Source organism: Myzus persicae, unplaced genomic scaffold (genome assembly GCF_001856785.1).
Source record: "Myzus persicae strain clone G006 unplaced genomic scaffold, MPER_G0061.0, whole genome shotgun sequence".
NCBI classification, from domain to species: domain Eukaryota; kingdom Metazoa; phylum Arthropoda; class Insecta; order Hemiptera; family Aphididae; genus Myzus; species Myzus persicae.
The window spans coordinates 93773-119022 of NW_019102786.1; the positions used below are offsets into that span (position 1 = coordinate 93773).

Sequence of the window (25250 nt, forward strand, 5' to 3'; positions counted from 1 at the left end):
GTTTTATACACAGTTTAATATGCACTATGTCTGTTATTCAGTGTGTGCTACTGTGCAAGTGTAAGCAGTCAAATCATTTTATCTCTCAATTTGGGTAAGTGTTACCAAATAATAATTTATGTTATAGGTATTTGAGATGTTATACATTGTCATTGAGGTACCAATAATGTTGTATGGTATAGTGCTTCCAGACAATATTCAAAATATTTCAAGTATATTATATGTTAACTGTAAGGCATAATATTTTATTAAGTTTTCACTTAACTACTGGGCTTAGGCATAGGTGTAACTAGGATTTAATAGTCCTATAAAACTAATATTCAAAATAACTGAAGGCCCCACACCCCCACCACAGACCACAGTAAGTGTAACTGTCCTCTAAAAATCAAAATTCAAATTAAACAATAAAATGAAAGCATAAACTCATCATTAAAAACAAAATGTAAATAATAAAGTAAGTACAATATATATTATAGGAGGCTAAATACACATGTAGAGGGGCTTAGCCCGCTCCCCCTAGATACGCCAATGGGCTAGGTGATAGGTAATGGTGTAAATGATAATTTTATTTGTACAAGAAATAGTTAACATAAAACGGAGTTTGTTACCTTTGTTTATAACCTTATAAGTTATTATCATTGATTATAGAATTTATTCTATAATCAATGTTATTACCTACAATACTACTAATACTAGTGCTTATTTTAAACTACAATGTTTCAAAAATACCCAGACAACTTTTTTTGGGGTGGAGGGGATTGTTTGAAGTATAACTACCTATAACCCTATAAGGTGATAGGTGTTGTATATTTGTTTACATTATATTGTCATTTTATTTTTAATATACAATTTTAAGAATCTGTGATGACTGGCCTCCGGCTGATGACAAGGGGGTGGAATGCCTTCCTCTCTCAACCCAAATCCTGCCACTGGTGACTGGTTTATTATTCTGTGCATGGTGTTGACCAAGCACCTGCTCGTTGGGTTGCTAGGAAACTGATCAAGTGTAATAAAATGAAAATAAAAGAGCATTATTGGCTGTTGATCATGAAAGATAAAGGCCATAATATAGATAGGTATCACTACTTTGATAGACTGATTTTTTAGTTTTGTTAAGTGGTCTTTACATAGGAATTTTTTAACGGGGACATCAGCTACCTATTATTGTTCTATAAACTATTAACTAGTACAACAAATATTTAATAGTATTAATATTTAACCGCGTGGGGGTGACTCTATCTCAATAACTTATAGTGCTATAAAAAAAATGTCAGGATTTAAGTCCTCCAACCACTAACTTTATTTTTAAAGGCATACCTAGTTAGGTACGCTTATTCTGGCCTACAATTTGTAAGTACTAAAGTACGTATTGACCGTACAAGATGGAACTTTATCCAAGCACGTAAATGTGAAGATGTTTTTATCTTTAGCGTGACAAACAGAAGTATATATATATTTATAGCTACTGTAGATCTAGGTATAAACTAGTTTATCGGAGTAGGTAGGTATACCTAAGTAAGGTGTTCTTACATTGGAATTTGGAGGTAACTACCTAGGAGTTTTAAAAATATAACTCCTATTATTATACTACGTATATTGATATAACTTTAATTTTCTGATCCAATGTAACATAAATCGCTTTAACAAACCAAAAAATCGACAAAAACTTAATTAACCCACCTATAGGTAGACAATATTGTATATTTTACCCAATGTTTGACTTACGTTTTAATTGACGCTATAAATTTTCATTAAAACCTACATTTTTTTTATTTCGTTAGGTACACCACAACCGTAATCAAAACCGAAAAAGCCTTTTTAATTAATTGACTTATTCTTCTCAGTGTAAAATTATTTACTTATTTGACAAGGTATGCAGTTTTGTAAATGAAAAGTAACCACAATTATTATTGTACCTATTTACCTACTTTATGATTTTTGTATTAATCGAATTAGAATTTATACTAACATTTAAAAGTATAAGTTAAAATATAAAATATAAACTTTATTAATCTATACAAATTATAAATCCATCGAAATAATTCGTATTGTAATGTAGACCGTTATTAAATAAATGTACACCATGTACAAATAACGAGCCATTTTTAACTTTCAAGCAAGAAGATCGAAAATTCTCTTGACATTTTTTTTTACACCGAAAAATTACAGATATTAGTTGCAGCCTTAAATAAGTATTTAGAAAAAATAAATACCGAATTTACATACCCACATTATTTTTATGGCAGGCAGTAAAAATATAATCAGGTAAACTTCTAGTTAAAAACATAGGTATGTAGATACCTAGTACTTACCTATACCTATTACCTATACTGCTAATTGCTATACATGAATAAATTATGTTAAAAACCTGAAAGTTTTTTATACATAAAAAGCCGGTGTTTCTGTTATTATTATGTCTACGTTTTTCCTAATATTTTGATAATTTTAATTGTGATTTCTTTAAGAGAAGGATGGTGAGGTTAATGTTTTATGTATAGGTACACGCTAGTAGAATTAAGTAAGTATCTATAGTATTAAGCATAAAATAGTTGTGTAGGTACCTACCTACTATTGTTTATGTTTTTAATACGAGTACAAGAATGTAAGTTTAATAATATGAATTTATGATGATTATGTGTTGATTATTGTTAGAACATTATTGTGTAGGTTTTTCAAATGAAGTGTTAGTATTTTACTACCATGAACAAGTTTGAAAGCTAAACGTATAGATAAATACCTACCTGCCTATATTTAAACACCTATTTAAAAGTCAAATTGGTTTCCGGCACAGTGAATGACCCATGACATGTACACAATGATTTGAAAGTAGGACTTTTGAGGGTGCGTAGAAAAGTAAAAAAATAAAAATTATGTCGTGGATATAAGATGTGACTAGGTAGGAGTAGTAGTGTTGACACAGATCCTCCTCTGCTGTCGGTTCAAACGGGGGAAAAAAAAAAAAAGATGTGACTAGGAACTTGAATTACATTTTGAATTTTTTTTCATCGGACTATATTATAAAAGATAACGGTATTTTTTTATGTTACATAATATTTTCTCATTTAAATTAAAATTTTTTACATGCGAATCTTAAGAATATGCAATTTTGAAGCATAGACATAGAAACTATAAATAGAAAAGGAAACAATTATCATATTCATATCTGTTTATTATGGCTGGATAAATATATTGCAGTATTTTAACGCCTAAAAATGGGATTAAAAAAATATAAAAAATTGCAATATAATACAATTAAAATAATTATGAAAATTGAATATTATAAATATGAATATTACAATGATGTAAATAATAATCAAAACGATTAATACGGTGTGTAGCGAACTTATACTATCAACTGTTGAAACAACAGCACACGATTGATTTTTAAGGCGTTTGATGTAGGCAATTTTAATGGAATTATCAGAAAAGTTAAAAAAAAAGTTAAAAATTCAAAGCATCTTCACAGTGGTCAGTACTATTATTGGTTGTTTCGTAATGACTATATTATATTAAAGATTTATAGAAAAACGTAAGTTGCAAGTAAAAATGAACCTTTTGAGCCACAGTTAATCATAATTAAGGATTCGATCTCATAATCAGTAGGTAGTACCTAAGGAAAACAATATATTTTGCTGTAATGTTGTCATAACATTTTTATTTATTTTTTTGATATCATTAATAAGAAATACAATCCATTATCTTTTTTAAAAAAGATCCGTGATTTTGATGTTTATCAAGCTTCAATTGCTTTTCTTATAATTATGCTTACAAAATAAAATAAAAACGCTAAAAGATTCAGAATATCGAAAGTCCTAAGAATTGCGTATACATATTTTGATTTCACGACCGTGAACAACTTTGCTATTCAGTGACTGTAGAATCACTCAGACGTCAGACGAGTGGGGTCGTTCTTCGCGCCAAACGGTTTTCCACGAACAATATTTATGGGCTTGCATGGCGTCCTCTCAAGTATCAAATATTTTTGGCCGGTGTCTAACTCAGGATCATAATGTTATTATTCAGTTTGATTGATTTACGTACGTTTGTTATCTCGACGAGCCACAATGCATAATAATACAATGACTGCTTGTTTCCACCAATATACAATAGGTATACTATTAATATGATGATATTATATAGGTTTGGTGTTGCAGTTATTATTATTCGAATTTTGTGGGCGTCTGCAGTAGTACCTACCTACCTATATATTATTATGTGCCAATAAATACGTATTAATTAATCGATCGGGCCATCAGCGATTGTTTGTCATAATATACTATTATGTAATAATTAATATTATAACAATGTGGCGATCGGTGGTGGTGGCGGCGTAGGTCTGTGTGTACATATAGACATTATAAGTCTAAATTAGAGTACAGCTGACGGTGGTACATATAGTTGTACCATAGCCATTATACCTTATAATGGTATATATACCATATGGGTAATACGTTTATATATATATATATATATTCTATAGCTCACAGCTCGGTGGATCATCATCCGAACGGTGATTGTGAATTTGTGAATAATACGACTTATCTTAATGAGTCAGAGTCGGTGGTTGGTTATGGGTTTGTATTTTAACATGCAACGTCTACCTATATATTGTGATACATGATATTATTACAACGTAGCTAACGACTTTATTTCATACACTATGCACGATTATAATTATAATAATATGATATCGTAATGATATTTTAATCGCTCGGTGATGATATTATTAGTTTATTGCCACTGTGTGCCCTTTTATAATTACAGAATACAGACATATAGACTATAAAGTCTATACATTATTATAATTTATAATAGTTTTGCTAATCAATCGTGCAAGTATACCTTACCGATTACCATAATAATATATCATACTTACTCATCGGGGTTATTTATAAATACATTTTATACCTACCTAATACCTATTTTCTAATGATCATTGGGTGATCGAGGAATTTATAATAATATCACGGATGCCGGAACATTCACGATGAGTATTTATAATATTATACCGTAATTTGTACCTGTTGGCAGTTTGTATTTATATTTGTTCTTTTTTATCTAGTTAATAGTTATTGTAATACAATCTAACATCTACAAAGAATTAATATGGTTTACAATGAGCACAAGTGATGTTTTGGATTTATTAAAAGTATAAGAAAGAACAAAATAAAATAAATTTATAACACTTCAGACCTACTCATATTGTGTGAAGTTCACACTGTGACCTGGGACCATACATTGATAATAATTGTGATAACGACGTTTTCGCGGGGTTTTCTCGGTGTCTTACTCGTTTTATATACGTAGGTACATATCATAAATTATAATATTTTAATTTTAATCAAATATTAAAAACATATTATTTTTACGTCATTTTTTTATGGTAATTACTATATAGTTTGCGTGTGATTAAATAGTTGTTAGGCTTGAGTGTGTATGTGTGTTCTTTTAAGAAGAAAAAAAAGGTGGTCATTACGTAGAAAAACGAGACATTAAGCAGCAGTGCTTTTACAGCTGTTGCTATATAACACGTGACTACGCGAGGGTATGACAATAGGACAATAATTATTATTAATTTCTTGCATTATACATTCAACTTTTATTTTCACCTAAATGACTTAATGTATGGCACCGCACAGTATACATACATAGACATAATATGTCTATACATGTACACGATGTATTATGTACACGTCTATTCATATATCTTCATTAACTTATTATATCATACTCGTGTGAATTATAATATTATAACTTTTAGGTACCTACCTACATACCAAATCATATTATGAGATCTTGAAAATTGTTATTTCAGTCTATTGTGAACTGAACTAATTATTATTAGGGTTTATGATCATTTGATTAGTATTTATTATGAACTATTTAGTTTAATCACAGAGATTTATTTTAAACAGCTTACCTATTACTGAAAGCCAAGAGAAGTTTTGATCTATTATTATCATATTGTACATAAGATTATAATAATTAAACTATAAAGCCATAAAGGTGTCCCAATTTTTGAACTGCGCTTATAAACTATTAAATAAGTTAACAAATATTTCATAAATTTTTAATAGTTACACCCTAGTAGTGTAACTGTTTCTAGCTGATCCGGTTTGAGAAATGATCAATAGGTTTAATAGGTAGGTAGGTATCAATAATGTTTTAATACATTAATGAAGTACAACTTAAATTATTATTCCACGTCCAACAAGTACATCACTCTCAAGTATTTAGGATTAATAGTGGATATTTTAATTATTATTTTATTGGCTAATCATTCTAAAGTGATAAATGTATTTTTATTTTACTTGTCAAAAAATTAAGACGAAAAATTGTTGTTTGTTTTCTCAATATTTTATTTAAATCGCTATTGAGTGGAATCATAGAACATGTATTTGTAATCTTACGACTTGATGGTTAACACAAGGAAAGTCGTAAGAAGTATTTAATAGAAGTGTTAATGGTATATTTCATTGACAGTTATGATTATTTTTTAAAACTAACTCATAAATTATTAATTAATTAAAGCAAACTAATTATTATTGTTTTTTTAAAATGATATTTTCAATTGTAATACAAATTATAAAGAAAAATGTCTTATGCCTGTGGCTGTTAAGAGAGAATGACTTGATTATTCAAGTAATATTGAGAAAATTCCAAAGTTCATACATGTTTTATATTTTAAGTTATAATTATTTTTAAAAAAATCAAGTCTTTTTTTAAATAACCAAGTTTCAAGTTTTAATCGTATAATCTATATTTATTTTGGTCGCATTGTATGACTGAATTATTTGATTTGTCTCATTCCGGTACAGACTATAGAGGATGCGTACCTAGGTCTATATATATAAGGAATAAAGTGGGCGCTGGGCAGTCATTGAGATTGGGACACTTTTGTCGTATAGGTACCTATTAAACTTAATGGTTTAGAGAGAAGTGTTTGTTCAACTCTTCAGTGAACTGTATACTATAGTTGTTCTATTTTCGTCCGTGAAGGTTATTTAATCCTCTGAGTGAGCACCGGCTACGTCCTACGTCAAATAACGAGTTTATCTATTACTATTTCAACTCCACTGATTTACAGTAATATTCATCACCTCTCAACGCACTTTATTGACCCTTAAAGATGAATTCGTACCAGTGAACGTTAAACGAACGATTTAAATTTAAAGTATTATTGTTTATTTTAAGTTCTATAAATTAATTACATGAAATGCATAGACACATAGCAATGGTATTGTATAATAAATTAATTTAAATAGTGTACAATACGGTACGTCTAGAAGAATGTTTTTAAAAATCTCAAAAGTTAAAAATTGTTATTTACGTTAGGTATGTGTTAGAGCATATTATATGCTCACCTATTTTCTATTACAGCATAATGTTATACAACTAAGTTACACGAATTTAAATAAGTATTATTAATGCATAACTAAAAACTATTTCTTAAACAAACTATGAAGACATGTATATAGTAAAACTAAATGTACAACTAATTAGTAATTCCTTAACTATTGAATGTCTAAGTAGAAATTTAAGATCTAATATAAAATATTATGTGTTTATGCCTACATTTTCTATAAATAATATAAAATAAGAACTAAGAAGTCCTTACTTACTGATTCATAGTAAACGAACAGTTAACATTATGATACTAGAGACTTGACATTTTCATAGCACTTTCCCACCAGCATGTAGAGTTATAAGAAAGGATTTCTTTAAAGAGGTGCTCACACAGGGATTTTTTATTTTGGTTTTAAATGGCCGTCATTGGTTACGGAAAATAAAAGAATTGCTGTGATTCGATGTAATTTTAGACCTGTATTTTATACTTGGTCAAAATCACCCAAATCACTGTGTTAAAATTTGGGATGGCTTACATTTATTTTCATAGAGTTTAAGACGGAGTGAATCCCGGGCATTTGTAAATTGCATTTGCGATTTGTCACAGGCAACGCCGTCCAAGATTAGCTATAGTACCTATACTACATAATAATATACGAATGTTAACATTTGTTTATTTGTTTATTCACGAAACGGCTTTTTATTTATTTTTATCCAGCGATAATGAGTTGAGTATGACCGGCTTCGGAAGTTGCAGTAGTAGATCATATTCTGAGAGAGTAAACAAACTTACAAATACGGGTAGCTACTATCATACGACACTATTATAGCTGCAGGGATCGTATTGAAACAACGTTTGAGCGTCAAGACGAAGAAGAGGAAACAATAGGTCGACTACAAAAAAAAAAAAACACGCACGAGTTATGACTTGTGAATACAATCATACCATTATATTGTCATTATTGTAATCGTCGTCGGACGGATGTCGTTGTTCAAAGTCCGAGACTGCTGGTCGACCGTATGCGGCCGGGGAGAGACTTTCGGGTGCGACGCTCTGGCGGTGGACGACCTGTTCGGCGCCGGCGAGGACAACGTTATCCTGGGGAGCTTGGACGGCGTCCTCAGAGTGTATGGTGTGCACGCCGCCCCGCCGCCCGATTTGCGGTACTCGCCGTCCGACCTGTTGATCGAAGCGCAGACTGACAGTCCAGTGTTGCAGGTGTGCACCGGTAAATTAATCAGGTCAGTGTGTACCAGTGTACCCATGTGCAATAATAATATCATGTTTGGACGTACATCATGTAGCTGGTTTCTCAAAACCATTGAGCACGTTTTCGATTTTCAAGGCACTTTTTGAGACGTATGCTTAGTATTAGCCGATACCTATAAAAAAATATCTACAAATATTGAGCACAGACGATTATTTTTTTAATGTTCGAAACATTGCCAAACGTCTTCTATTCAACTTATCATCACTTCCATTGAACCGAACATTAATTTATCAATAAGTTCCTAGGTACCCATAATATTGTTTATAAAAGTACGCTTGTTGCCGACCGGTTTCAAATGTTTCAAATGTTTCAATAAGTTTTATAAAATATTGTGCTGAAAAGATGTCAAGACGTGTTATTCTCTTAGCGTTAATAACTTAATAGTAACGGGTAAGAAAGCGATAAGATTAGAGATGAAATTAACCACCGAATTGGTAAATAGGTAAATATAAACATTGAAAATGAGCGGCCATAAACCGGCTAAAATATAATACATTACTATAAATAACTAATAAGGCATGTTTGACCTTGATGCAACAACAAGACATGTCTCAAGATTTCCGAAATTTACTTTTCCATGAAATCGTTTTCATGAAAGAAATACATTGGTACAACAACCATACAAATCCGATTATTTTCTTCTGAGAAATCTTACATTGGTTAATTATTTTCCGCGATGTACTGATGTTAAACAGGATTACGAAAATGGCCGCCCTGAACAATTTCAAAATAATATGGACTTTTCTTGTTGTTGCTTCAAGATTTCCAATTACCTACTGGATTTTAAAGGTCTTGTTCATAGTATTTTCTCTATTTGTTCAACATTAATAATAAGTTGTATAAATGTAATAAAGTAATGTTGTATAAATACTGCTTTTAATATTATAATGTATTAAAATATGTTGGATTGTGTCACAGAGGAGTTATTTATTTAGGAATCTGGATTTTTGTTACATGCATTGACTAATACAATATAATACTAGGTAACTACGAGTGAGAATCGATATTTTAATATTTGTATTATTTTATTTTAAATAACACGTTATTGCCGTCATAAAGAGATATATACGTAGGTAATAAACTAATATTAACTACCTATTGTATGAAATTATTTGTGAAACTCTGGTGAGGGTTTAGTTAACACTCAGCGAGAGTCAAATAAAAACTTTACGACTGATGGAGCAAAAGTTAAATATTTGTTATATCGCTGACGCTTGAACATTTCGTTTAAAGCGTAATATCCAGCAGGGTTTAGTGAGATAGAATAATAAAAAAAAACATGTACAATAATATTATATCGTATTTTTCGGAAATTATTACTTCGCATATAATATTAAAAATAAAATAAATAATATTATGTAAAAAAAATGTATATATACATGTATTAATAGTGTAAGTAGGATCTAATATTATGGCAGTCACCTAAAGGAAACTATAACTATCGTATTTTTTATCTTATATGTTTTAATTTCGTGTGTAGCTTTTTACCTGTGTAATTGTATTTTTAACTTAAAATACTGACAATTGGAATACCTCTGGCCTTTAATATTTCTATAGAGTATAGGTAAAATACTTTTTTTGCACCGGTCTTAGATGTGGTGGTCAGTAGTAATGATAAAAGGTGGTGGATATATTCGGAATTAGAGACGGGTATATTTTATCTCTCGTTAATGAGTTGAATATGGAATTTATGTTGAATTAATATTAAAAGTAATCCCTGATCGATGTATTGAATATCATGCAGATATACGTAGACTACAGTTTTAGTTGTAAAGAGAAATATTTTGAAACATTTGCTTGATAATAAGTAATAACTATTAATGACTATGGGTAATTATGATATATTTTATTGTTAGCTGTTCGCCCAACAAGAACATTGCAGTTCTTCATCCGTTTTCATTAGTCGTACATGGAGTGAATTGCATAGCTGGTTCTACAGATCATGGTAAGAGTAGTTTGTCACCGGTATGATATAATTACACAAAACTTAAAGTCTTAATGTTCAAAGATTTAAATATTGAATTTTCCATAAAATCTATGTCTTATATATATCTACTAGTTTATTTTTATCAATAACAATAAATTATTATAATTTTTCAATAACCATTTTTATTAGATTTTCACTATATTGCTATTTATATTATATTTAAAATGTAAATACAAGCACTAATATATTCTTAAATATGCATATTGTATATTTGCATCAGAAAATAGGATTGAACATCAAGCGAAAATATAAATTGTGTGATCACTGATCAGTCATGTTTCTTTTTTAATTTTCAATTTCATTTAAAAAAAATTAAGCACCTATTTTAGTTTAACTTGCATAGCCGATGTTTTTTTTATAGAAATTAAACATTTTCTATGAGATATAATTTATGTAATTTTATGTTACATATAGAAGATAAATATTGCTTTTTCCGCGTAAATTATTATGAAATTGAAAAACCAATAAACTGTAATTTTGAATTATATAATTACCAATATAGTTAAAATATAAATAATTAATTGAAAAAAAAATAATTACCTATAATAATATATTTTAATATACAGTAAAAATCTAAAAACTATAAAAGTGTATCTACTTCGAAAAATGTTAACTCAGCAAATCATTTCTTTTAAATAAATATATAGGATATTAAAACGTAATATTTTTGTTTTTAAAAATAGTAATTTTCTTATGCGTATCAAAATCAAAAAAATGTATATTTTTTGAATCATACTTTGTTTAATTAAAATGGGTACATTTAGTTTTTTTTTTATTAAAAGTTATCCATTAAAATGTGCCTTTATTTAATTTAGTGAATACATATTTCTTGCGTTTGTTTTTAATTTGTTACTCTTAACGAACAGAAAAATAAGGATTTTCTTTGAAATATTAAAAAAAATATTTTTTTAAATTTCCTTTAGCGGATCGATAGAAAAAGAGCACTTATTATTACATACCCCAACATATATTGTCTTTTAGGTACAAGTGAATTTATTTTTATTTTTTGACATAATTCATGTTTCCTGGAATGTTTTCTACATCGATTTTTATTGTATTGTCTTTTTATAGTTTAATGTACGAAATGGATATTATAATTGTGTTCAGTCATTATAACACAACTATTTTCCTATGAGAAATCGAGAAGTAATTTTACTTTAGTGCGATGGTTCTTATCTACCCTAGTTTTTGGTTTAATGTTCTGCTTTTAGAGTATCTATACAATTGAAGCCGATGTACTTAATATTAAAAAAAAAAAAGAAATTATAATCTTTTAGAATATTGATCATATTATAATGTCTCTCCTACAGCTAGTATTAATTTACCCTGTGAATATAATTGACATTACGACATTGTGGTCACGCTGAATATTGTCCCTATCCGTGTTCCATTATATTAACCATGAAGAAGAAGAAGAAGAGGACCTGAACAGAATGGGAGTTCAAGAATCGAAAGAACTAGACTCGGATAGAGAAAAATTAAGGGATTTAGTGATGGCCCTGAAAACTCTTAAAGAGTATTAAGGGCCAGATGAAGAAGAAGATCTTAAAATATAGTTCAATATCATAAACTATTAATAAATTGCGATGTTATAATAATATTAACACTTGAATTTTCGTCCATCGGCAGGCGATCAGTACGTACTGGAAACTATGTACGAACACAAATTCGACCGGAGTGCATACCAAATGGTCGTGGGCCCTTTCGGCGGTGGATCGGGCAGCAGGGATTTTGCGTGCGTCATGTCACTGGACGGCGCCGTCACGGTGTACGAGCAACAGGCGTTCGGTTTTCGCACGGCTTTGCCCAATTACCTGCACCCGTTTCCCATCAAGTACGTCCGATCCGTGGACGCGTTTATCACGCTCAACGCCGACCTGTGTTTGGTCTGTTACAAGTGAGTAAAGGTTTATCTTTGCGGCTTACTGCAGTATAAAATATGACGAGAAAAATGCACATCCGGTAGTGGGATGTACAACTATGTACTAGGTAGTAGGTCGATCATTTATTCGCTCCAGCGCCGCGCATCGACTTTTGTGCCGAACTTTTGTAGCACACAACACAGTAGTGTTACCAGAATTTTTTTTTGGGGGGGGGGAGGTAGGGAGCTTATGATGTGTTTACACAGATTTGATTTAACTAGTATCTCCCATAAGCTTAGCATACAGATGTCAAGGTTTTATCAGTATTTATGTTTCAGTTCCTGTACGACTATTCAATTTGTATTTGCAATAACTTTCATAGACCATAGAAATAATTTTTAGTTTCTTAAAATGTCGATGGAGTGTTGGGGCTCAGCCCCATAATACTGAGTTACAACATTATTGTACATTATTTATTGTAGCCTAGGACTGCTTCAGGTACCTGGCAATATCCGCCGAACGGTGAACATAATAATAATAAGTAATAATAATAATAATAATACATACGCTGTGCCACACGTTTATATTGTTATTGTGTCGTTGTTTACTCTGTTGAATAGACTGCTGTGATATTAGATTTCGAACAGAGCAGTAAAAAAATATCAGTTTTCGAATTTCCTTCCAACGATTTTCGAATCGATGACGAAAATCTGAGTAGAAATGTGTAAGCATACATGGCCAGTTGCGTAGTGATAAAAATCTTAACCATTTTTTTTGTTTAGGGTAAAACTGCGTTCTACTCCACATTGTTTCTCGAATGCAATGTTTTTATTTTTTTTATTGCTGTCAAATAATATAAAGGCCACCACGTTCCAACCACCCTTCTGCACACACCAAACTCTTGGGAGCATCTCCACATTTTTAAAAATCTTTTTAAGATTTACAATTATTTTAATGGACTTTATAGTAGTTATTATGAAAATTTCAAATTATTATTATAATTATTTTTTTAATATTCTATGTAGATATATAACCGATTTAAAAGAGTATATCTTAAAACAAAGTCAATGTTAAATAATTTATGCGAGCAACTGTTAGTGTTACTGTCAAGAATTTATTGTCTTAAAAATATTTTTTCTCAAGTGCTTTTTTCTCCGCTATATTTGCATTTTACATACTATTGTTTTTTTTTAAAAATAAATATATATATAGCTAGCCCTTTCACTGATATGGGCACATATATAAGTCCTATCATTAAAAAAAAAAACAATACAATTTAATGTTTTGATGAATGTGACAGCATGAACATAGTATAGTAAATGATTAAGAGAATACAAATATACACTAAACAAAATTTATATATTTACTAAAAAAATTAGTAAAAAAATATAAATTAGCAATAGAGATACTTGAGCTATGATAATAAGAAATACAAAAAAAAAAAAAAAATCTTAAAAAAAGAAATTTTATCTCCCCACAGTGAAATGTACTTGAAAAATGAATTCATCAATGAAAGGACTAGTTGTATCTAAAATCTACAACAATAATTAACTATTTAATATAGATTTTATGCTTGTATAGATATATGGAACACATTTGAACAAATGTATTTTTAATCTCTTTTATCTAGTAGGTTCTTAGTATAGTTAATTGAAAAACTACGCTGTACTTATATTTTTGGTTAAAAGGATAATCTGACCTACAGTTTAAGGTTTAACGAATGCTTTGATATACTCATAGTTCAGTTGAAATAATGATGTAGAATCAACTTTTTTAATTAAACATGTACACATATTTAATTGAAAATTGTGTAGACGTATACATTTGGTCCTTTTGAGAAATATTTAATATAAATATTAAAGCTTATTTGCTGTATTTATTTAAATATAGGTACGTCTGTTTTCAATTCATAAAAAGTCTTTTTTCTATTTATTTAGGAAAGTTGATCCTGCTTCATGAAATACTCGTCCAAACTTTATGCATTTATGAGATTATTAGTCTAATAGTCAATATGTATGTTATGGTTAAATAAAGGTACTAGTAATTCATTTCAGAATTTAAAATGTACTGAGAAAATATTATGCTTAGTTAATACTATATCTATTTTCAAACCCCGCTGCTTCATATAATATTCAGTGATGGCAGTGATGGTATGAAATTTTTTTGAATATTAAGATGTTAAATTTCTAAACACGAATATTAAATATATTATACATAACTATATTACTGTAAATTTTAGTAAAAATAAATATGCATTTTAGAATCAGGTAAATAACTAGATTTTAATAATGTATTCAGATAAATATGCAAATCATATTACTTAATTATTTATTATAATGATCTAATGTAGGTGATCACTAAAACACCGAGGTTACCATTTGTATGCTGTTTTTCTTGTTCGAGAAAACTAAGTTTTGTCTTCGAAAAGGTATTTTAAGAATTTTATTATACCAACAATATGCAATAAAAATATAAATAAAATGATATAAGTATATTCTCTTGTTTAGCTTAAAAAAATGTTTGTTTATTATCATAAAATAATAGACTAAAAACATTATAACTTGTCTTTTGTTGTTGTAATTTTATCAAATCATAAGTTTTTTGCAAAATTTAACTATTAATACAATTTCGTACTAATTGCAAAGCACTGTTCTAGAGGATTATTCGATGATGACCAAAACGAGATGAGTGTTCTAAAGTTAACAATCAGCCTCTGTATTCCATCTGCACTTATTAATTTATATTTTTAGTGTCACGAATTGTACACATTTTTATAAGAAGCTTTTCATATATTCCTATATCATAGTATTTATTTTAATAAAATATATATTATTATTTCCCTCCTAATCTTCCAATATTCTATTGTATTTTACTATTTTGTATATAATTCTTGGACGTTCTCTTCACCAATTGTGTTATTAGATTTGCCTCCAGTCCAATATAATATTTTATTAATATGTGTTGATATGTTGGAAATAATAATATACACGAAACACAAGCGACGCAAATAATCAAAACTTTGTGTACAATTCGTAAAATATTTAAAAGGCCAAGCGTAATGCTACGATTCAAATTCTTTAGGTACCAAGAGCTGGCGGACCCGAGTCTAAAACAAAAGTGGCCTATTTGGTCGTGCACCTTGGGCGAAACCTTATACGACATTCAGACTGTAGAAATAACACCATCTGTGACTACAATACACGTACTGGGCGAACGAAACTACTATTGTTTTCAAGGCAACGGCGTGCTGTGGTTTATGAAACGGCTTCAGTATACTCCTTGCTGTTTTCACCCTTATATTCTAGGTATACCTAACCATAAAAGCATACTGCAGCTTTTACAAGACTATAATAATATTACTCGCACTTGTATAATATATGATAATATGCTGTTCGTAGATTAAAATCATCTCGCTCAACATATCATTTTATTATTATTATTACACGTCGCAAGAGATTAATTTATTTCCAATTCATATTTTTAGTCCGCATCCACTGGGTTATTGATATTTAAAAGATTAAAATGAATTTTATACGCGTTTTCTTCAACGTTAAACCATGTTAAACCACGCTAACTTACTTGTACGATAATGCTTTATTATTATTATAATAAACGATATTGTATACACACTACAATCATTCATTAGGTATATAATATTATCGCGCAGAATGCAGACTATTTTTATACGAAATATATCACTCGCCAACACTATAAACCTACTGTGAAAACTTTTTTCTGCTTTTGTTTATTTCGGTATTTCGTTATTTTTTTATTTCAGGCGAACACCCTGAAAATAAGACTATGTGCATGATCGTATCCGATACCGACAGTGTCTTGGTGTATGATCAGACAAAACTTCGATGGTCGGCCAAGTTGTCCTTTCATCCGTGTATTATTGCGAGAGCTTCTTTTAAAGTACTGTTTGTTGTTATACCTATACTTGATATTTTATAAGAAATTTATTGTTTTTCCTAAGAGTTTATGTGAATTATTTATAATAGGCGTTACAAGGATGTTTGGTTATGTTGTCGGAAACCGGCGATTTGAGGTTTTGTTACCTGGGAACCGAACCCATGATATTTATGACTCCCGAAAGACCGATCAAAGATCATAAAGACACCAAGAACCAACTAGCTCAGTTGAAAAAGGACCTTCAAAATATGTCCTTGCAAGCTGGTATGTTTTTATTTTAAGTATGTTGCATTGATGATTATTTTTTTTCTTTGTTATAAAGTGCCAATTTATTAAAATAATATTATTATGTTGCATGTTAGTAAAATGTTCGAAATCGCATAAAGCTCATAAACATTATTAACTGTGTAATATTTGGACGACTCATTTATTATTTATGGGGCTTTCAACATATTTAAATTTTTGTTACGTATACTAATTCATTTAAAATGCCACAAGGGATAACCTATTATTACAAATTATAACTATAAAATATTTTAATTTCATTTTTTTAAACAAATGAATAAATATCTAGTACTCACTATAATAAAAAAATATTATACAGATATAAATAAATATATATACTATATAGGTTTCGAAGTTTATAACAAGCGAAAAAGTTTTTCTTAAATTTTAAATCGAAAAATAGTTAAATTTATGTAAGCTTAAGAGATATTTTGATTTTTAAAAAGTTAATTCAGCAAAACTATTAATTAAAGTCAATGAAACTATGATCCCAAAGTACACTTTGTATACTATTCAAATACATTTCAATTATATGTGTAAACATTTTGAAATTTTAATTAAATTATTAATTAAAACATGCATACGTATATTATGTATTATATGTACATTGTACATAGGTAGTACTTTAATAAAATATATTATGATAAATACAATAATAAAAGATTATGCTATACACTGTGCTTTGTATTCAATGTAATTTTTAGTTTTCATAAAATGTGTAACAAATATTATTTAATATAAAAATTAATGTACGAAATTGGCACAAAATATTTATTATTTTTCAGCAATACTCATATATTTAGAATACATTTTAGCATAAATGTATCACTATTTCATATACTTTACGCCGTGAAACAAATTATGTTATAAATAAATAGTCTTCTTCTATTACTAACGATAACTCCATAGATTATAGAACATGTATTTCAGTTAATTGGACGGTCTAGAGATACAAATTTAATAGAATCTTTATTATTTTTGACTTCGTATGATAACTTAAATATTGGATTTTAATTTTTTTTCTTAAATATAATACATTAATACATTATTCTATAAACTTTATATTATATGTATAACATTACAATTTTTTTTTCATATAATATATATTTTTAATAGAAATATTACTTTAACTATGTAATAATGCATCAATTAATATGCATATAACATTAATATTAGAAGTGTCAAAATGTTTTCGTCATATTATTATGTTTCTTGAAGTTATATATCAAAAATATTCGTATTATATTATTATGTGTAGTTCATTCAAATATTTTGAAATTAAAAAAATTTAAAATTTGTTATTTTTAATGATGATTTTGTTTTTTTTATTTTAAGAGACTGACACTTTACCACTACTGAAATTAAATACTCGTATTTTAAACTTACGTTCAGAGGGTTTGGGGAAACAGTGTGACATTGAAATAGAAGTGTCACCATCTCTAGCCACAGCATCAGTGCAAATTACTTTCCAGATGGTCGCTCCACTTGTCGTTTCACCTGCAGTTATACATTTAAAAGATTTGAGTATGTATAGTATGTATTTTAAGAACGAAAAAAGTCATATGATATAATCGATAACTTTGTAATCGTTTTGCTATAATTATTTTAAAATAAAATGCAAATTAAAATTAAAAAAAAAAAATCGATAACATACATTTTTAACATTCACAACAAAATATTGTATACTATATAATATTACCTATGTCATCATGATAAATTCAAGCATATTTCTTATATTAAAAAAAATGGAGTTTATTTAAAGTAACAATAATTATTGCCCTCATCCTATAAATATGAATATTATATTATATGATAAATAAGTATGTCGTACACATCGTTATATCTAAGATCTAACCGAACCTAATATTGAAAAAAATTTTCAAAAATGTGTTGTTCTGTGTTTATCAGACTTGTCAATTTGAACGCTTCCAAAATAACCATCAGATTAAACACACGATTTATAACGACTTACTATACCGTTAGGTATTATTAACAAACCATTTCGTATTTGATAATAATCAATACGATGTTTTTTTTATTTCACAAAGCGGTATAAGATGGTTAAACTTAATGACAAATATATTTTTTAAAGTCTTTATCGTAATGTCAACCTTTTTAGGCCAGTCTCGACAAGTTAAGCCACATAAAACTTTATTTAACTCTCTTGGGGGGTTAGCCGTGTATCAACAGATGGTAAAAGACTGGTAAAATGTTCAAACGCGAAAAAAAACTTACCTACCTACCAATGTAGGTAATTCCTATGTATTTTATTCTTTATCGTTATTTATGCTGTACAACTTGGTTTGAGCTTACTTAGTTTTAGGAAATTTCAATAATCCTAGTTTTAAATGTGAGTATCTTTAGGTATCTTTCCTTAAAAAATAAAAGTCGAATACTAGATAAAATCGCGGTATTTCGATATGTAATGAATAATATATTATATAAAGTGCATTGGCTTAATCTCAACCAAAAAACCATAATATTCTATACTGTCATATTATTATACATTTTAACGTTGAGCGAATTTGCTACGTATCGTGAACTAATTGCCACGGCTTGAACTTGAATATTTTTTTTCCTATTGTAACGGGCAACAGTCGTCTTAAATTTCAGTGTCGACGTGATGAAACCATGCATTTTTTTTTAAGGTGGACCGCAGGTGGATACGCGACGCAATCGATCAGGGTGGACAACCCTTCCTGTATCGATGGTATAATATGTTAAACATTTTTTTTTTTTTATGATTTCAAACTTATAGGACAGTAGGATATATTATGATTGTTATGCGTTTATTATACAGTTATGTGCGTTTGCGTGTTCTAGCCGAAAGTATAACGGTCCGAGTGATGGCGCACAGACAAAACGATGACACAGAGTCTGCAGTGTCGTCGACGGAATGCACTATTTGCGCATACTATTCTGGGACATCAGACGTACCGGGCTCAGTGCAGCAGACTGTCCGTTTACCGTTGACGTTGGCTTACGAAGTCCATTCGACGCCGTACTTAGATTTTAGTTGGTCGGCAAAAATATCCGTCGACGAGAGTCCGGTAGCACTGAAAACACTGTTCAAAGGTGAGGTGAACTGTAGTTATAACACGATAATATAATAATAATAATTATTATTGTTATCATATAAGACGTATATACCTACTATCGAGATATACAAAGTAGACCGATTAGACGTATATAATATTCATGGTTCTCATTATCGTTGCTTTACTTGTGAAGACATCTGTATCATATTACTTTAAGATATATTGATGTCTCTATGCTCGCTTATCTCCACATTTCTTCACTGAAATGAATAAGGTGATAAAAATCGTTGGTTATTGGGAAGGGAATGGAATATGGGAAATCCGAAGACCGACTAGAAAAAAAGAAAACGCTTTGAAGCGATACCACACTCTGCATTTATTATTTTGTAGGCAAACTGGTCAAATAATAATATACTCACCTAGACAGAAGCATATTCTAAAGACGCATTATAGCTGATTAATACCTCCTTTAAATTTATAATCTGTTCGTAGGACCTTTTTATATTATAAGGTTTTTAAACTTTGTATTACATCACATTATTTTTAATGAAAGCGTTTATTAATCATTATAGCGTTCAAAATTCTCTCAGAATTAAGTCGTAATTTCTCAGTATTATAATTTATTATTGAACGTAGTATTACGAATTAGTAATTACACAAATGGAAAGTTGGTATATTTTCATTTTTTAAATTTTTGGAATATCAAATTAATATTGAAAGAAATAATGGAGTACTATATACTAACAAACCATATATTTTGCTCTTTCTCTCAATACATAATAATAGGTGAGGCTAATATATAAACACTATACATACACATAGTGAAACTATAATACTGAGCACACGATATTTAGAAAATACCAAATCTGGTATTAGCATAGACCTTATATTAAGGTAGTATAAGATCTGTGGGTGTCAGAAAGTATACAGAGTTAAAGCCTAAAATTTTTTCGTTGCACTTAGATATACTTGGCTGAGTCACTCAATCTGTCAATAGCTATTCTTTTATTATTGGACTCTACAAATTGAAAATATCAGAGTAATAAATAAAAAGCTCAGAATTTAGGATATATTTCATAGAAATGTTATTTATTATTTTTCACATTATATGTACATTTTGTTATAAATTAATAATTATGTTTACAGTTTACAAAGAAAACAGTTGGCTAGATCGTACATTTGCCTTATGCTCGTGTATTGTACATTTATATACATATTTAAGTTTGTACAAACAGTACAATATAATTTAGTAATATTTTGGTTGATATAAAATGTTTCCAACTGTACTGTTCATCAATATTAATGTTAATTATTGTGTAAAACATGTCTGTAATAACTTATTAGCAACAATCAACAATGTGTTTTTATTAGCAATCATTAAAATGTAAACTACTTACGATTCATGATAAATTTGCTCATAAAATTACATTTCCAATACGTTAAATTTTCGAAAGATACACGTTCGTAATAATTTTCTACTTAATATTTCCTAGGTATAACATTAACGTCTTTTGTTAACAATTTGTTAACATTTTCGTATACCTATGGATAGCCTGTGAACATCACAACATGAAGTTATTCATTTAAATTTTAAACAAATAATTTTTTTTTTTAAATAAATACAAATGATGAACACAGGTCATTTATTATCACCCTCGTTTTTATTGTTTGTGCAATTAAATTAGGTACTTACTACTTACACATTGATTTATGAAATATGGTAGTTAAAACTATTAATTGTTCCAATAAATTCGAGTCTCTACTCTTGTCATATTAAGAAAAACGTCAACAAATAATTACACCTTTATACATTTACATTAACACAGAATAAACCGACGAAAATTGATTGTAAATAATTTGTAATGTTAAATTGTGTCTCGCATAGAGTTTGCCGATTCATCGTTAGCGGAATTGTGTTTTCGAACAATCACTGGTAACTCAAAGTATGTCGGTGTTACTTCATTACCCGCCAATCGTTCTTACGAAATACGATCATCTGGCCCCGAATACACTAATGTAATTCTCGAAGAGATTTTGTTCAGGTACGTAAAAGTTTACCATAGTAATAACATTATTAATGATTGAGGTTTAATTTGAACACATGTCACTAAAACATTAAACAAAATTATTTTGGTTAGGCATAGAGAGTATTACAAAACTAAAAAATGCGTCATGCGCTGTGATAAAAATGAAATCCCAGTTGCGGATTTATATCGGACGATTGAGGAGTATGTAGCGCTCAAAAGAAGACTCAATATTATACAGGTAAATTAAATATAATACTATAATATCTAATATTCACAAAATTTAAACCATAAAGAGATTTTTCATCGCTTTTTTTTTAACACCATATAATATTATGAAAATATTAATTAAAGAAGTATATCTACGCACTACAATCAACATATTTTTGTAGATGTTGGATTTCGGTTAATAAGTCTTGTCGGTTGATTTATTTTTTTGTGCATATTCTTAAATCAGAACTTGGTCAGGTACCATTAGAATTTTATGTGGTGGGTAGAGTTAATGATGGTTCATGAACATGTGCATGGGCTGAACATTTTTCCCTAAAAATTCGGGCGGTGGTCACCTATTCGGGAGCTATTGACTCCGAACTATGCTTGAACCACCGAGCCACACCAGACCACCAGTTTTTGTGATATTTGGTTAATATTTTTTGGATTATTTATACTCGGTTATATTTTATTGAAACATGCACATTTCTTATTTCCGCATTTGTTTTTCTTAATGTTTCTGTAATTATAACACAAATAAAGTAGAATTATCAATATTAAATAATATAGACATAGCCATTCCATGGGGGTCTGAAATAAATAATTACAATTAGAAAAATATGAAAATTTAAGAAACTATGATGGAATAATACCTATTCTCTTGAATAGTATAAGTTTGAAGTACTCGAAAGTATATATATGTTTACACTACATACGAGTATATATAATTATGAATAATAACCCAATGTTAAAGATTATAAACTTAAGTATTTTTTCTCTTTAGGAAGAAATCGCTTCATTATGTTCGCAGTATCGAATCATACAAAAGTGTTTGTTCAATAAACTCAAAGAAAATACTGTGCTTTCTGTGTCCAGTTTGAACGTATTGATAGACGACACACACGAAACATTAACAGAGAAAATGTTAGAAATTGCACTTGTCAAACAGGTGGGTAGATAAATTGTTGTTGCATTAATTGTGTTATAAAATGCAATTTTCATTAGGTTCAGTTATATTATTTTATAGGGGTTAAAAGTGAAATTTTGTCAGCTGATGTCTTTATCGAGGCTTTTGGTCACGATGTTGGGTCTGTGTTCTAAAAACGATAAAATTCTCCTAGAGCTCAAAGAAACTGTCGTCCATTTTACCGATAACCAGGTAATTCTGTCAAAATATTTATATGAATTAACGCAGTGAAAAATTACGATATAAGTATAGAACATATTATTAAGTATTTTAGTTAGTTCTTAGGAAACTGCCAAATCTATGCTTAACGTGTAATACCCTTTTAATACCATCTAGTCCCAATAACGGTATATTTTTCAATGTGGTTTATTAATATTTAATAACATTGTCGATTTAAAATTTTTCTTTAAGCTTAAAAATTACATTGTGTCATATAGATATAGAAACGGGAATTAATGACATACTTATTATATACGTATGTATATTGATTAATTATTTTCATCAAAATGTCTGCATGGTTTTTGATCATATTTTCATGTTAGTATACTTAAAGTTGTCATGACAAATTTGAATTTTATCTACTCAATTATTTACTGTTCATTAACTTAGTAATTATGAGTATTGTGGACTAATATAATATTTAGATATCCAGTGGTTTTTGGCTATTAAAAATATTAGAATAATATCAATAAATGAGCTGTTGCAAGAGTTTAATGAATAAATTAATGCATCTAAAAAACTATTTTGAGCAAAATGTCTGTGACTGTGTTCAATTTAATATATTATTTTTAATTCCTCTTACTCGTGCCATTTTTATTTACTTTTAGGATGAAAATTATTTAAAAAATACCTAGGTATTCAAAGTACAGTGACTTAACTGATTTTCCAAATTATTTACAATTATAATATGATAATTTAATATTTTGAATATGGTTTTCTTCCCAAAAAACATAGAATATTAAAAAACATAATATTATTGTGTAACCAAAATAAATAGGTATATGATATTATTATACTTTCATCGCCTTGCTTGGAAACTGAATTTTATGGTTAAACGAGTCTATAACTGTTTTCCATCAAGTTCGTCAATCTTACGAAATGATACTTAATTCTAAATACTACTTGATTTTTCATAACTTTTTATGCAAACAGAACTGGGAAGACATTGTCTTTCACTCGCTGACCTATTTGGTCGGTAACAAAATCACGTTAAATGTTCAAAGCGATGATCCAGCCCACGTGGTAATGAGCCTAAGGACTCTAATCGACTATGTCATACAACATATAACATCTGTCAAGGATGAATTGCAGGCCAAATCGAAGAAAGACAACACGAGAGGTACGTTGTAGTACATTATGTACTAACATAATTATGTTTTATATTGTGGTTCGAAAACATTTACAATAATAATCTAATCGATTAGTCTAGGTGTATAATAATTTGTGCATATAGGTCGTACGTTTTCACTACACGATTAAATATGTTTGTACAAACTATAATAACTATAACTGTATAAAATAGCATAACATATTAATAACTAATAATATGTTTAGTCGTTTTTATATTTAAGTTTTTCTTTTGTATTTTTTCCAGGTGTTTCACCTATTCTAGAATCCGAAGAAGATTTTTACACCAGCTAGTTGGTTGAAAATTTAAAAATAAAACTGATAAACAAATCATACATTGAAGATATAATTTTGTATTTCGATGTGTTTACATTCATAATTTAATATAATAATATGTACACGTTTTTATTGTACATAATTTGCTTTTCATTTATAAAAAATGTGTGCGAAATATATAGTTTACAATGTCAAGTGTTGCGATACGATACACGTATTTGTTTGAGTACAAATATAAAATACTATACACCAAGGTACCACCATTCATTTGGTCGAAACGTATATTATGTTATATATTATATTATTATAAATCATGTGTTGTAAACTAAATAGTTTGTCGTCGGCATGTACGGGCGGTATTTAAATCAGATTTTTTCGATAAAATAAATTGGACTGAAGTCTTTACATTCAAATTATACTCTATTGAAAACTGCCGACCGCGATTTTAATTCCGTACGCAACACATAGGCCTCCTGCCGCATTATTTTCGCAACGCATTTTTTAATATAAAAGTGTAAAATTCTCGAAACACGTGTAGTTTTTCTATTACACTCGAGTGTGTAGTGTGCGCATATTATTATGTACACCTACTGGCTGTGCATGTATAATATAATATTATATTATTATGTTCGCGTGAATGCAGAACGTTCGGCCTGCGCGTTCGAGCGTGGACGTTATATAACTTCGAGTTTCCACCCTTCATCGTCGTCTTCATTTTTTTTTT

At 29.1% G+C, this 25250-nt stretch overlaps 1 protein-coding gene across 1 annotated transcript; it reads left to right on the forward strand.

Annotated features, from left to right (window-relative positions):
- The first annotated feature begins 14 nt into the window (after positions 1–14).
- On the forward strand, positions 15–24721 carry LOC111033118 (protein PTHB1). Its single transcript, XM_022313715.1, has 15 exons — positions 15–94; positions 8066–8589; positions 10475–10563; positions 12235–12502; positions 15549–15772; positions 16246–16382; positions 16469–16643; positions 18000–18188; positions 19488–19739; positions 21588–21744; positions 21841–21967; positions 22721–22885; positions 22964–23095; positions 24056–24242; positions 24498–24721. The coding sequence occupies exons 2-15, from the start codon at positions 8330–8332 to the stop codon at positions 24542–24544; spliced, it is 2409 nt and encodes an 802-aa protein (XP_022169407.1). The 5' UTR covers positions 15–94; positions 8066–8329; the 3' UTR covers positions 24545–24721.
- Positions 24722–25250: the final 529 nt, after the last annotated feature.

Coding starts and splice junctions, on each gene's coding strand:
- LOC111033118 (XM_022313715.1), top strand. CDS start 8,330: ATGTCGTTGTTCAAAGTCCGAGACTGCTGGTCGACCGTATGCGGCCGG. Junction 8,590..10,474: donor TGCACCGGTAAATTAATCAG/GTCAGTGTGTAC, acceptor TTTTATTGTTAG/CTGTTCGCCCAACAAGAACA. Junction 12,503..15,548: donor CTGTGTTTGGTCTGTTACAA/GTGAGTAAAGGT, acceptor CAAATTCTTTAG/GTACCAAGAGCTGGCGGACC.